At 37.6% G+C, this 16343-nt stretch overlaps 1 protein-coding gene across 1 annotated transcript in view; it reads left to right on the forward strand.

The window, feature by feature from the left end:
• The window catches only part of auh (AU RNA binding methylglutaconyl-CoA hydratase), a 95548-nt gene that overhangs the window by 71375 nt on the left and 7830 nt on the right, over positions 1–16343 (forward strand). Inside the window, exon 7 of the mRNA XM_088909925.1 lies at positions 14811–14998. Coding sequence (XP_088766051.1) covers positions 14811–14998 — 188 coding nt within the window. The remainder of the gene's footprint in view (positions 1–14810; positions 14999–16343) is intronic.

Below are 16343 nucleotides of genomic sequence, written 5' to 3' on the forward strand. Positions count from 1 at the left end.
TAGGACTGTTAAACACATACATAAGGAGAACTGAAGACTGATTGCTTCAGCAGGTGGTGGGACCAATATACTGTATTATTGAAGGGAAATGCGTGAGAACCAATTCAGCTAGCCATTCAAGGATGTAGGTGGGTGGGGATCCAGCTCTGCTCATTTGTGAGGCAAGGAAATGGGTGATGACCATCTGTACAGTAGGGATGCAATGTCTTTGATGAAGATAAATTCTTGATAAGTCCAAAAGCTTTGAAAATCTAAGATGGAAGAACACCCAATGGATACATCAACACAAGAAAGAAAACATGTAACTTATGCAAGTAACTAGACCGGTATGTCATTCTATACATATATTCAGTTCCTCTAATACTACAAATCAGATTTTAAAAACATCTGTGAGACCAAGCACTTTCAAGGACTACAATGCTCTGCAGTGTACTTCAACCAGTCTCTCTCCCAATGAGCCTTTGACAGTTCTTTGCTTAAAAAGTATTTAAAAAAATAATTTCATTTAGTTCAGATCAAATAATTAGTTTTGACTCTGTACCAAATCAGTACATTTCCTAGGCCATTCTAACTGGTTTGGAATTGTATCCCCAAGTTATTAATTTATTTTCATTACTGATCTTAATGGTACCGTACACAGGGAGAAGTCATTTGCTGCAGTATTACTGTGCCCTTTTGTTTTCAGCCTTAACATAATGTGTAAATTACACGTGCTGGTGGGGTGGAGCAGCTGTGGTAGTTACTGTAGCATTGTTTCTTCACAGTCTCCCTGGGAGCCTTTCTCAGTTTGTGTACTCCTCCTCCTGTGTTTGCATGCATTTTTTCCAGGTAATCTGGTTTATTCCTATTTCCCAGAAACATGCAGGGTACATTTAACTGGTTACTTTGAATTGACCCTCCCAGAATTTGTTCTCTGGTCCCAGGAGGCAGAAATCTGTGAACATTGCATCATTACTCTGCACCATTAAGAATTGCTCTAGTGCCTCTGCACTGTGCTTGGCCTCTAGTGCTGGTTAGGTGGACATACTGTAAGTAGTGTAACGCAGACGACAACGCTTTTCAACATACATTTACTGTCTTTCTTCCCCAAACAATTACCTGCATTATTTGCAGTAAAAGCAATTGAATACATCTGCTCTAAAGAACAAGTTTTCAGTGAATGTTAAGGATTAAGGTTGTACGTATTTGTCCATACTGGTGTACTGACTATACAGTACATTGTGGTAAATAATTTTAATATATATATCAACTGTATGTTCCCTTTGTAAAATTAAGGATGCGAGTATAATATGCACCACTTATTTCGTAATTCTAAAAATATGCCCTTCTGAAGCATTGCGAAATCAAATGAAAAACTGACAGGATTTATATATATATATCAAATGCAATTCAATGTTGAATTACATGTATAATGAACTTAAGGAACTGGCTGTGTATATTAGTTGAAGTGATGAATCTCATAAGATAGCAAGGCTTGTGTTATTATTTCATATTACTGTTCAAAAGCAGACTTTTAGATCAATGACCAAACATTCACATTTCTTCATTTGATCTTTTTGCTGTCAGTGCAGTATAAATGAGTAGAACATTTTCTCTTTTGATCACCAAGTATTTTGAACCAAAAAATACATTTTAAAGAAGGAGAATTGTTTCAGAACAATATATATATATTTTAAAATGGGAAAAACTGCTTTGTTCAGAAAAGAAATGTTGAACTTTTAATAGACGATTTACATTGGTTTCAGTAGCATGTTTTTAAAGAGATGCAATGAAGAAACCCACAGAATACAGTGATTAAATAGCAAATATTGTTACACAGAAAGAAGGAAGATTAGTGTATCTTGCTTCCAATAATTAAAATTTAGCAATGCAAGAATGAGCTTCTAATTTTTTGTTCAAAGTCTAAAAATCGTAATAAGTTAGTTTCTCTTTTATCCCTCTGTCATTAATTTGACGCTCTGTTATAGATATAACCTTCTTTCTCTCTACATAAAAAAAGCAAAATGTTGCCTACAGTATGCTAGTTTTTATGCATGAAGTTCCTTTTCTTCATGTGAGATAGAGCCCTCATCTCTGACTTCATAAGTGGCATAATAGGGCATTGCTGTTTTTTGGGCTCATCTTTTAACAGAAGGCTCAACTGGCCAAATTCTTAGCTGAGTGTCCTGAAATGTCTTTAATAGAAATACCCCCAGAAAAAAATTTACAGTATAAGCACCCTTAGATTGTCACAACTCAAGTCAGCAGTGTTTATCAATGTTTTTATGACCCAAAGATGTGATCTAAAAGACCGTAAAGGCATCTTCAGTGTAGAACATGATATGCCTGCTTTTCCATTATGAGGTATAATCTCCCTTTTGAGCTCAGATCAAAGTTAGGCATTCAGTAATTTACCAATGGCGGGAAGTTGTGTAGTCTGCATAGTACATTTCCACCTTATTTGAAGTGGTCAAAAGTTTTTGATGTAATACCTCATATTTTCTCAGCAACCAAGATTGGGATTTGATAATAATCTTGGGACACATTTTTGTGTTATGATAATGGTTGCAACAGGACTAAGTAGCATCACATGACTACCTGCCTAGCCATTATGGCAGCCAAGTTTATCCTTCAAAGCTCTTCCTGTGTCCAAATGGAGACAGGATGCATCAAGATAATAACAAAAGCTCTGGGTCCTTATTGTGGTTACTTTATACTTGGCCTGAGAAGATTACACTTATTTTATTAGTCTTATTGAGTCTCTGTGATCTTAATACAACATAATGCAGTGCAGTCACAGCTTTGTCTCAAGACATACAGGGTATTCATGAATATGATTTTTAAAACAGCTCACGATATCTTGTAAGGTCTTGATTAACATTTATATCATGTGCTAAAGATGCCATTAGAAGCAAAGGTATTTTTTTCCCCACTACCATTGCTTCTAATGACATCTTCAGCACATCATCCAATGGTTACTGCTTTCCGTAGTAGAGATTCCCTTTTTTTGTTTTGCACATATTATGCAAGAGCAGCCAAGTGACCTTTGAAAACTAATTCCTTAACACTTGGCAGGAATTTGGTCATACCAGGAAAATTTAACTGTGAAGAAATTCTTTCCTGTATCGTGTTACAAAAGCAGTTTTGTATTAAAAGTCACTATTGCACAACATGATGAGAAAACGTGTTTTGTTTTGTTTAAATTACCAGAAGCTTTAGATAAAGTAGCTAAAGGGCATCGTTTCTCTAACTGAATTCAAAACAAATGCAGAGTGAATCAAAACAAAAGTAGAGTGAATCAGCTGCTTTTATTTTTTACAGTTACTGTATTTGATACACATCTGTTTTAAATGACTGAATTTTTGCAGAAAAACATAAAAGCAATATATAGTAATGCTCAGGTTTTTGACACTTGTTTACAGTCCTTTGAGTTGTTTTGCAGTCATCGAATAGGTACTTCCGAAAGCACCATTAAAATCATTTTAAATGTTCATTGCAGTATACAGTGAGAAATTCGTCCTTATGTCCTTCGGATGAGACGTAAAACCGAGGTCCTGACTCTCTGTGGTCATTAAAAATTCCAGGGTGTTTCTCGAAAAGAGTAGGGGTGTAACCCCGGTGTCCTGGCCAAAATTCCCATTGGCCCTTACCAATCATGGCCTCCTAATAATCCCCATCTATAAAGTGGCTACATCACTGTTCTCCTCCCCACTGATAGCTGATGTGTGGTGAGCGTTCTGGCACACTATGGCTGCCGTCGCATCATCCAGGTGGATGCTGCACATTGGTGGTGGTGGAGGGAGTCCCCATTACCTGTAAAGCGCTTTGAGTGGAGTGTCCAGAAAAGCGCTATATAAGTGTAAGCAATTATTATTATTATAAATTGCAATATATGCATTTTGGGTCCTGCATGGAGAAAAATATTTTAAAAATCCTTAATTGGAATAAAAAATATACATATGGTGAAGATGTTAAGGTAACACCTAGTCTTTTTCTAGGAGTCTGCTTCATATCCATCATAAACTCTCACGGATACCTTAAAACTAACTCATGCCAAGACGGTGAAACATTCATCACTTCTCATAGCAGGCACAATGAAAATAACTGAAATCTGAGTGTTACACATTGCTACACTCATGTGTGATGCAATGTAGCTGGGCTGTTCCTTGTGTAAACGCTTTTATATCCAAACTGTTGTGTAATACTTTTGTAACAAGGTCAAATGCCGAGCACATGCATTACTTGAGATCTGAAAAAAAAGTAATTTTTAGGCAGAAATGTGCAGTTTCCCAAGCAATATAATTTGTGGAAAGCCATGCACTCTTTTGTCATCAGAATAAGGAAGGCATGACTTAAATTCTCATGAACTGTTTTAAAGCAAATTAATTCTCATCACTACAGATGTGTCCTCATAGTCAAACTGCGGCTATGTACCTAAAGCTCAATGAGTAATGTGCTCCACAGCAGCAGTTATACTGTATCTAATCAATCCATTAAAAAGTGCTCAGACTGTGAAACATTTGTACTCAAGGATATATTCTGCTTTACTCAAGTGATTGTTCACTTCTCATGGACAAGTTCTTAGCCAGTTTCAGCTAGTCTTGGGTAAATCATGCTGCCTCTCAGGCAGCTCGATTGTTTGCATACTTCAGCATCCGTATCGTGTACTGGTGCTCACCTCTCATTATGGACTGATTGAATTTCACTTGCCTGTGCTTTTACTGTGGCTTTTGTGTAATTTTTACAGGTGAATGTGTGCTCAAAATTGGGGGAAAATATTGCTAATGGATACAAGTTATTGCTAACACACCATATTCCTCTAAACACTAATATAAAAGAAGACATATTTTCCAGTTAATCACTCCTTAAGGTGTCTTTATATCATTATTGTACTGTATTTTTTTGTTCCAGTGCTAACAGAAATTTTAAGAAGTTTTTAAAGTGAAACAAAACACTAGGAAGCCAATTAGCTTTGCAGAGTTCTCTGAAACTCACTAGTTATATCTTGTACGGCAAAACATGTGACATGGTAGGCTTCCCCTATTCATTTCCTCATAAATATTGTCAGTTATTGAATTTTTATTTAAAAAGCATCATTAGCTGAATTCTAAACAGCAGTCTCAGCAGAAATAAGAAAACGAGTACAGAAAACAGGATGTGAACCAATTACTAAGATGGACATAAAATGTATTGCCATCATTATCAAGCTGTTGATGAAGATTTGTGATGTTTCAAGGTTGTAAGTGTGTTATGGCTAGTACCTGAAGTTTTACTTCAGTTTTTAAAAGGCCATGTGACCTTTAAGGCTCCTAATCTGTAGTTCAATCATTATCCTCCAGCTAGTGCTGTAGTTACTCTTTTTTCAGCAATTATTAGGTAATCAGTATAAGAACTGTGATTAATCATACAGTTAGAAATTAATGTGTAAAGAAAATTAAAAATGGATGCATGAATTATGAAAAAAACATTCCATTTAATGAATGAGTGCAACAGTATTTACTTAGTGTACTGTGCACTGACTGGCAATTGATCATTTAAATCAATAAAACAGAAAATACAAGCTTGAGATGAATTGAGAGAGGTAGAGAGAATGTGAAAAGGAGACCTATAAAAAATACAGGGAAAAAAGCCTTGCAACATAGGCATGTTATGATTTACAATTTGATAGAAGCATTAGTTTGTGCTAATATTCCATGATAAAAGTTAACCATGCTAAAATCCATTCTTTTCTTAACAGAAATATAAAAAATAATGGGCAAATTCCTACACTTAGGAGTATTTCATGTCGACTGTTGGTTTGCTCAAAAGAAAAATCCCAATGTCTGTGGTGTATTTGTACAGTATTTACCAATGAATCTACAGCTGCAGTTGATCACTGTGTTGCACATTTTGTTTTACAAGGACCATGAGTTACCAGTGAATTCACAATTATTTTAGCATAAACTGTAGTGGTACAGTACAGACATTGTAAAATAGATTTGCTTTTAAAGTAGCTTTTAAAAATGTAACTGGACTTGTCTCTTATAATGCCAGTTACTGTACATGATCGAGGTATACAGTGACATTTTTCAAGAACTGATCCATATTCTGTACAAATGCCACAATATATACTGTATGATACAGTATATGATGGCCACATAGAAGCCCTTGCCAGTAATATATGAGGCAAATCATTTCCTGAAACCAGACAAGCTTGTTGCAACCATACAAATTACTAATTATTTTATATTATAAAGATCATCTGGGAGATCCAGATGGACAGAAAGACTATATTCTTCATAGAAATCAACCTCCAGAGCCATTTACAACATGATTAAGCACTTGGTGTTTTGAAGCAGAATAACATTACAAATACTGTGCATTAGGTTTTACCACGGCTTTTTAGGAAATGGACACTTTTGCCAAACACAGTGGTGTGAAATAAAAGGAAAACATTTTTGAAAGACTCATGAGGTTTGGAAACTAAACCTTTACTGATTGTGTTGCATTAAATAAGATTGATCTAATATAATAATTAACTCAGAGTCAGAAAACATAATAAAGTACATTAATAAAAACACAGCACTGCACAGATGCATAGCACTCTAATACTATATACAGATTTGTGTTAAAACCAATAATGAAAAACTGACTACATATTGATGAGGAATGTACATCTGAAGCAGATAAATACAAATTCCTTACTGAAGTGTTATGTGAATTAAAAAAAATTGACAGATAACAGATTGACAGTGACAGATAAACAAGCAACACGCAGATTCAAAATACACAATAAATAAATGAATTGATACAAAGAAGAATGTATATTAAACTTGCCAGAGCTCCTTCAATGACCAATACACCACTCTGTCTTGCAATGACAGGGAGTCCCAAAGTGCTGTAGGTCTCTTTACCACTCATTAATAGGGGGCCAGTTCACTCTACTCAGCCTCCTTCCCAGTCATCCACACCAGGACCCATGCCAAAGTAAGACTGCGGTTTTGTTAGCTCTGCTGCATCCACTAGCGAGTTTGAGACAGCAGTCAGTGCAGTGACAATGAAAACTGACTCCAGTGCCTTCTGCCATTAACAGAACCCGGATTCTTCCTAAGGCAAGAGAGCATCTAAATTCAGGTGTTTTCAACTGAAGCATGGTATACCCTACTTAATTTATAGGTCGGAGGGGCATCCATAGAAGTGCATTTAATTAAATACACAGCTATCAAGTTATATTAATTAATACTAATATTAATACTCGAGAGACATACGTGAAAATATTGGAAGAGACCATTAGAGACCATCTTGCTTACACCACTGTACACGCCTATTGTCCAGCGCCAACCTGTGACCATGAGGACTGTGAGGAGATGGTCTCAGGAGGCTATGGAGGATCTACGTGGTGCTTTGGAGGCCACCGACTGGGATGTGCTGTGCGAACCACATGGGGACGACATAGACAGCATGGTGGACTGTGTCACTGACTATATTAACTTCTGCGTAGATAACACCATCCCCACCAAAGACGTACACTGCTTTTCCAATAACAAACCCTGGATCACCAGCGACCTGAAGGCTCTTCTGAATGACAAGAAGAGAGCCTTTAGGAGGGGAGATAAGGAAGAGGTCAAGCGTGTACAGAGGGAGCTAAAGCAGAAATTAAGAGAGAGCAAGGACGCATACAGAAAGAAGATAGAGGACAAGCTGCAAAGGAATAGGGTGAGAGATGTATGGAGCAGCATGAGAGAGATCACTGGCTTCAAACAGGCTGGGGGTGCAACAGAAGGGAACCTGGAGATGGCCAACGAGTTGAACCAGTTCTTTAACAGGTTTGATTCTGGGTCCTCTGTGGCACAACACCCATCCCCCCACAGCCACACGCTCCCTAACCCTTCACAGCTGCGACTGCCCAATACCTCCTCCATCCCCCCACAAACATGGCCGCCTACAGCCACAACCCCTGACGGCTACTCACCCACCCATCCCCCACAGCTGCCACTCTCCAACACCTCCGCCATTAACACCTGCAGCACTGAAAGCACTATGAGCACCATCCCCCAGGCCAGGCTGACCATCACAGCTGACCAGGTGAAGAAGGAGCTGAAGAGGCTGCACGAGGGTAAGGCCACAGGACCAGATAACATCTGCCCCAGAGTTCTGAGGGCCTGTGCTGATCAGCTGAGCGGAGTGCTCCAGCGACTGTTCAACCTGAGCCTGCGCTTGGAAAGAGTCCCGGTGCTCTGGAAGACATCATGCCTGGTCCCGGTACCAAAGAAAGGGCGCCCCTCTGTCCTCAACGACTACAGACCAGTTGCACTGACTTCTCACATCATGAAGACACTGGAGAGGCTGGTCTTATCCCACCTGAGACCCCTGGTCAGCTCATCACTGGACACCCTACAGTTTGCCTACCAGCCCAGTGTTGGTGTGGAGGATGCGATCATCTACATGCTGCAAAGGGCCTACTCACACCTGGACAGGGCTGGCAACACTGTAAGGATCATGTTTTTCGACTTCTCCAGTGCCTTCAATACCATCCAGCCCTTACTTCTAAGGAGGAAGCTGGAGGAGATGCAAGTCGATGCCTCCACGACCTCGTGGATCACTGACTACCTGACAGGCAGACCACAGTCTGTGAGACTTCAGAACTGTGTGTCTGAACAGGTAGTGAGTAACACAGGGGCACCTCAAGGGACAGTTCTTTCTCCATTCCTCTTCACCCTCTATACTTCGGACTTTAAGTACAACTCAAAGTCATGCCACCTGCAGAAGTTCTCAGATGACTCTGCAATTGTGGGATGTATCAAGGGTGAGCAGGAGGAGGAGTACAGAGGACTGGTCAGCAGCTTTGTGGAGTGGTGTGGGGTGAACCACTTGGAACTGAATGTTACAAAGACAAAGGAACTGGTGGTAGATTTCAGGAGGAAAAAGGTCAAACCTACTCCTGTCTACATCCATGGGAGTGGCGTGGAGATGGTGGACTCGTACAAGTACCTGGGAGTGCACATCGACGATAGACTGGAATGGTCTAAGAACATCGAGGCCATCTATAAGAAGGGACAGAGCCGACTCTACTTCTTGAGGAGGCTCAGGTCCTTCAATGTGTGTAGTTAGATGCTACACATGTTCTATCAGTCGGTGGTAGCGAGTGCCATTTTCTACGCAGTGGTGTGCTGGGGCTCTGGGATTAGAGCAGTAGATTCCAAAAGGCTGAACAAGCTCATCAGGAGAGCAAGCTCTGTCATTGGGTTTGACCTGGACTCCTTGGAGGTAGTGGCTGAGAGGAGAATGATGTCCAAACTAGAGGCCATCATGGACAACTTCTCCCATCCCCTCTATGACAGGCTTGCAGGAATGAAGAGCACGTTCAGCAATAGACTGATTCATCCACGGTGTGACAGGGAGCGCTACAGGAGGTCATTCTTGCCGTCTGCCATAAGACTGTACAATGCATCCACCTTGCGTCTTGGCAGAGGCAACATCGACAGTGACCTGTTTCTGGACTAAACGCATCTACACATCTACTGCTACATCTGTTCTCTTTCTTTTTCTTTTTCCCGTTTACAACCACTTTTTGTGCAATATATGCCAGGGACCTGTGCAATACATTTATATTTATATCTATAGTTACATCTATATTTATATTCATATGTGTGATATGAGTGTGATACGATTTTCTGTGTACTGTTCTGTTCTAGTTTGTTCTTGTGCGTCCGGACTGTGAGTAACTCTTGTATTGTATTGTATGTATTGTACTATTATTATATAATTCGTTACACTGTGGCTGTGTTGTGTGTGTTAAGCTGCTGTTGCACTGCAATTTCCCTCACGGGATCAATAAAGTATTTATCTATCTAGAGATTTGAGAGGTCATAAGGACTTTCTGAGTCCTTTATTAAATTTTATTTTGGTATGTGGTTTTTGTTCATGTTGTTTTATTGTGTTGTCATGTTTGTGACAGTTATGACTGTGTTTATCGATGTAAGGCATTTCTGGTAAAATATATTCTTGAAGACGCACTACTCTGTGGTGTACTCTATAGTTGTTAAATCTAATAGCTCTGTAAGAATGTGGTTTGCAGCATCTCATATCTTTTAGCATCTAATAGCATTGAAATTGGCGGTTTGAGTGGTTTGTAAAATGAAACTCAAAGTTGTTGATTGCACATTGTCGAGCAGTGCAGATGAGTAAAACAAATACTTGCGTCTTATTCAGTCTGTGAACCTAACTTTCAGATAAGAAACCTGCACACATTCAAATTTGATGGGTCCCATTACATACGTTTTCATATGGGTCTTCCTCTCTCAGTAATTGCTGGTGAAATCAAAAAGATGGAAGAGGCCTTCTTTGCCTACTCTGACTCTACTTGACTTCAAAACCACAGAGTGAAATATTTTTTCATCCTTTGAACCTTGGTCTCAAGGAGTATGGAACATGTTTGTTATTTATGTATACGCTTTTCTAATTAGAGAATCAAAGTATTTGTAACACGTTTCTTTCAGACACGTTTGACAGTGTAAATGTGGCTGGGCTCATTATATTTTTCATTGAAAAGGTTTCTCATCAGTGATAATTACAGCTCTGCTATTTTTGTGGCTTCTGAACAGTCACTTAATTGTTTAGACTAATTTAATATCTAGCACGATTCATCATTAAGGGAAAAAACTTTTACATATGTATTTTTTTCAAATGAGAGCTACCATAATAAATGGAAACTGTTGTTGTCTGAACTCTTCAAATTTATCATGCTGCCCTTACATGCTTTTCAACTTATTAGTCTGGCATGCTCTTTAATGACTATGCATTGATTTGTTCAACATAGTCCCTGACTGAAAATCATGTAAGCATATTTTGTTGCTTCTAGTGTAATTTTTCTTTCATAATGATGTAACTTTAATTTGCCTGTGATATTTATACTTTATATTCCTTTACTTTATTCTTTCTTGTTTTGCTCAATAAGACAGTACACATATTAAGTTTCCTTATTTGTTGAAAAATGCGTCAGTAAAGTTCACATCACAGAAAAAAAGTACTCAACTGAGCGGCAAAAATAGATGAAGAGGTAAAGCTTTATTCCATGCTGAAAAGAGAAGAAAAGAAACACAATGTTTCGGCTGTGGAGCCTTCTTCGGGTGTGACACTTGTTCCTTTGCAGCCTACACATGCTGACCTACTGTACTTGCACTACTTCAGCAAAAACCAATGTCTGCCTGCTTGGCCCAGAACATTTGTGTGACACTTTGAAATACGTGAGAAAAAATTAAGATGGAGTGAATTTGTTCACATTTCTGTCAAAGAAAAACAGGTTGTAACAGACAACAAGCAGAACTGACAGATCTACAGTAGGTTTTTACTCAAAAGTGCATTTAATCATTTGCAGTGGTCACAATGACATAATGTATTGTGCAAGTCTAAATTAATATTGTGGTTTTGCCAGAAGTAGTCAAAAGTTTGGATGATATCTATATACATTATGTATTTTCTAATGTAGTTTGAAATTCACAAAGTGAATAACTCTGTTGCATAAAAGGTGTTGTTTGCGTCCAGGAGCTGACAAAACTCACTTTGATCTTAACAATCCAGTCATCCTCTAGGTAAAAAAAATCAGCATTGAATATACAGTAATTGTTGACTGACCTTGATATGACAGCAATAGTTTTACATACACATTCAGAATCTACATCAGTTATATGTACAGTGATATATGTAAGGGTAGTGGATATTATTCATTTTTATAGCATGAGTGGAGTGGCATGATCAGACAATTGTTTTTAATTTTTAATTGTTGCAATAATGACCGCTTGTTGTATATGTAAAGTGGAAGTTGAAACCCAAACAGTAACTCTGCTGGAAAAAATAAGATATATTAACAGAGAAGAATTTTACCGTCTTTACCTGAATTGAACAACAATAAATGGTATATCTATTTTTTTATTAGTGAATGAAATAAGCATTTTCAAATGTTAAATTACAGTATGTACTTCAGGGGTATTAACGTTGTTCGCATTTACTGCATTTTTTAGCAAACGCTTCTTGTGCAGCGGAATGATTAGACTCCTGTGCAATGTTTATTAATACAATGGACTGGTTTGTAGTATATAACTGTCATCCAGGGAAAACAATGAGTTCTGATTATAAGAGGTAAGAATTATTGTTTCATAACATAAACTAGTCATACAAAAATAATGTTAAGATGTACTTCTGGTAAGATGTTAAATGTCTCTTTAAGTTCCCATTAATTATGTTTGACAAGCTGCAATTTGTGAATGTATGCTTTATATTCATTTTCAAAAGGTATGGTATATTCATAAAGGCTTTTCACTAGTTGATTTTGCCAGACTGTATTATTTTCATGTTAAATCAAATTTAAAGTCATCTTAGTTCTGACTTTGAACCAGAGACAATTTTTTTCATAACATTGCATTTAAGATGTCTGTGGAGTTAACCTATTAGTCAGAAATTCTTCATAGCTATGAACGTACATTTCTGTTTTTTTATAATTATATGTACAGTATTTCAAAGGAAAATAAAGTAATCACAAGGATTCAGAGATTGAGTAAAGCACCAGAAAATGAGGCATTTCATTCAGAAGAAAATAAAAGATCACTTTTAAACAGATACAGATAAGCTCTTAGCAGGCAGAAATGAACAATGCCATAGTCACCCTGTTTATGCAGAGATTACAAATTCTTTCCTTTTCTGGTGTTATGGTTCTGGTGCAGCTATCTGCCATTTATAAGAGCTCTAGCTTAAAAACATTTGCGTTAGCAATTCATTCTATGCCCTTACAATAACAGTCTTTGAGTGAATGTGCGTCTTCTCTAGACACATCTAGGTCACGTTTTAAAACTGATTTGTTTAGACAGCATTTCTCTTATCAGAAAAAAAATGTGAGAATGTTGAGACATGTCCTGCGTTCATACTAAATATTGTATTAGAAAGACCTGATATTTTTCACTTAACAACAACAGAAATGTAATGGGAGCTGCTTTGTTAACCCATATTATTAGGTACAATGACTTTTACTGGGATTATACAGGTTAGAGAACAAAAGAATGTTCTTTAAATTCTTCATGATACTACAGGTAGTGGACAAAAAATGGAAACCCCAATGTAAAGTAATTTAATAGGGTGTTGAGCAGCCATGTACAACCAGTATGACCTGTGCCTGTATGTGCTGTGGCGTAGGGTCTATGTCCACTAGAGAGTCAATCACCACATGCCTGGTTGATGGAGGTGGAAAACACTTTCTCAGACGTTGTTCCAGAATATCCCATGAAAACCTGATTCGTTTCAGGTCTGCTGACGGAGAAGGCATCAGAATCATGCTCATCCACCCACACTTGCTCTTTGGGTCCCAGTGTCATCCTAAAAGACACTCCTTCTGGCAGGAAAGAAACATTGCAACATGGGGTGAAGATGATCACCCAGTACTATTACGTTGTGATTGGCATTTTCCTTTATAAGGTATAAGGCAATGCACTCAAATGCCAGGAAAATATGACTCACAACATTAGTGAACCACCAGAAGCTTTTACTTTTGGAACCAAGCACTCAGTGCTTTTGTGTCATTCTTGGTTGACCGTTTGTGATTAAATTGGCTGCTAGTCCCCTGATTAAAATTAGCAGTTAGTTGTTCTGCAGTTGCTCGCCTGTTTTGCCTTGCATTTCTGCTCACTGCTGCTCTGTGCTGATGATATCTTTCCAGTGAAGGTCCATGCTGACATTACCATTAGAAAGTTGTAATGTCTTGGTCACTGAACCTCCTGCCAAACATGCCCCAGCATCCTCCTCTCATTCAAAGTCACTGAGGTCTTTTGCAGCCATACCAGCCAGAAACATGGGCAACCAGGTCTGTTAAATATTTTACACATGCCCTTAAGCATGCTGGGATGTTATATGCTTAATTAAATTATGAGCACACCTTGTGGAAGCCCTTGCTTTCAATATACTGGTTGTCCCTCATTAACCCAGGTGTTTCCATTTTAGCAAAGGCCTTTTACTGCTATTGGTGTGTTATTGAATGACTCGTGCCGTGATTATTCTAAGTGCAAATTTGGTATTTCCAGTCAGACAGTTGCAGCTATGCTTAATGCATCTTGAAAGAATACCCTGGAAATGAAACTGCATCCTAACAAGACATATCAATGCTGTGTGAGTCATGCATCCCCGAGCTGCATTTCCAAACAGCCTACACATTTACAGATTAAAAGTTCTAGTATATTCTGTGTTGGCATTAAAGCAAAACCGCTGTTTTCATCAAGCCAATGTATAAATAACAGCTGAAGTGATCATGGTAGTTGTTAGATTATTGAAACAAAAGATTCTTTTCCCCCAATGTAACATTTTTCGAAATAAATTGTTTTCCTTGTTCTTGATGTTTTTTATTCAAAAAGACATCTTATTGCTTTCTGGAAGACTCCTATTTTTCCACTTGTTAAATGTGGTGTAGGGACTCCAGATTAACAGGGCTTCTTCTAAGCAATTAAAATAATGTGTTCTCCAAAGCAAATACATGTAAAGGTACTGTTTTTGAAAGGTGGATAGCACCACTATGGAATATTACATTTGTATATACATATTGCAAGTGTAAGAAAAAGTTGTAAAAAGAATATTGAAACAAGAATATTAATGTTTCTAATAATATTACTAACTATAAATATAATAAGTATTTAATACCATGGACATTTTATTGTATGATATACTATACATACCTTATAATCCCTGTATTGTGTTCTTTCATTCAGTCAGTGCCTTAAGTGTTTTTTTTAATTTACTGTATTTAAGAATTTAAGAATTCAGTGAAATCTTTGCTGGTATCCTGTAACAAAGACTGATCTGCTGCCTTTTCTTAGGTGGCACCCAGCGACTGCCTCGTGCAATCGGAGCGTCCCTAGCCAAGGAGCTCATCTTCTCGGGGCGAGTGGTGGATGGAGACGAGGCCAAATCCCTGGGACTCGTGAACCACTCAGTGGAGCAGAATAAGGCGGGAGACGCTGCCTACAGGAAAGCACTAGACCTGGCACGAGAATTCATCCCTCAGGTAAAGTGCTCTCTTTCGTGTGAATCCCGCCTTCTTCAACATTAAAGCTTCCCAGACTGCGCCTTGGGCTGAGTCAGCACAGTACATGCTTCAAGATATGTACCATTCTTTCTCTGTTCAGAGCAGGATTAACAAGCATCTCTTTCCACTCTTGTTAAGAACGGTGGTTTTCCTTCATACTGTAGATCAATCACAGTGGTATGTTAGGAGTCTTTCAACCTACAGTAAACATATTTGGTTTTTAGAGCAAACATTCAATCTGCTTTGCTAGATAAGGAATTACATACAAAACACTTTAAGATTAAAGACTAAATATCTTTTAATGCCTCTAAGGGCTTGTTTAAGAGACTTATATTTCCAAATCTTTGCTTGAACTCTGTTAATTTACTTTGTATAACTCAGTTTAAAATAGAACTCATTGCATTCTATTTTCTGTACTGTTTAAAGTGCTGGGAAATGTAACATATTTGTATTCCAGTATTAGATTATATAGTGTATATGCACTATACAGGTTGAGAGTAAAGTACATCATTTTTATTTCATCTGCTATGTCTAAACGTTTGCAGTGCAAAGCTTGTGCACTGAAAAACAAGTAAAGTATCTGACAAAGAAAAAAATGAATTGCATTGATACTTTGGGTCACTAGAAAGTGTAGTTTATTTTTAGTTTCTATAAGGAAATACTATGCCATATATTTTAAAGTATATATCCCATATATATGTAAAGTATTAATAACACATGTAGTAATGGCCTGACCTATGAGTGTGGTTTGAAACCTATTTTTAAAGAGATAACAGAAAATATAAAGAATTGTGACTACGTCAAAAGTGATTTATTAGTATCTTAATAATTATGGCTTGGTGCTTCATAGTAGAGGTTGCAAATATCACTTATTAACATATGCAAATTCAGTATATTTAATTAAACATTGACAGAAAATGCTACTAATAAAACCTTAATCCTGACCATACCTTGAACCATTATCCTGGCCCTAACTCAAGGGTTATTTGAATAAGGTAGATGGTTCCATCTGTAATACCTCATTAATGCATTTACAGCTGATTATTAGTTTAAAAGGTGTAATTTTGCAACCCCCAACCCATTCCATTTAATGGGTCATTAGCGATCCCATGATACTGGCCAATAAGAATAAGGGATCCCAGTGTCCTATATAAAATTATACACAGGACTTACACAATGTGGCACAACTACCTAAAATTCCTCCTTAGGTCAGTTGGTGTGCAGTGGTACTTCTGGTGCATGATGATAGATTTCTTATTATAGAATGAATTAGTATAATTATACTGAAATAATTACTAATTTGAATTATGCATTATTATTTAAT

This window comes from Atractosteus spatula, chromosome 3 (genome assembly GCF_055471065.1).
Source record: "Atractosteus spatula isolate fAtrSpa1 chromosome 3, fAtrSpa1.hap1, whole genome shotgun sequence".
Classification (NCBI taxonomy): domain Eukaryota; kingdom Metazoa; phylum Chordata; class Actinopteri; order Semionotiformes; family Lepisosteidae; genus Atractosteus; species Atractosteus spatula.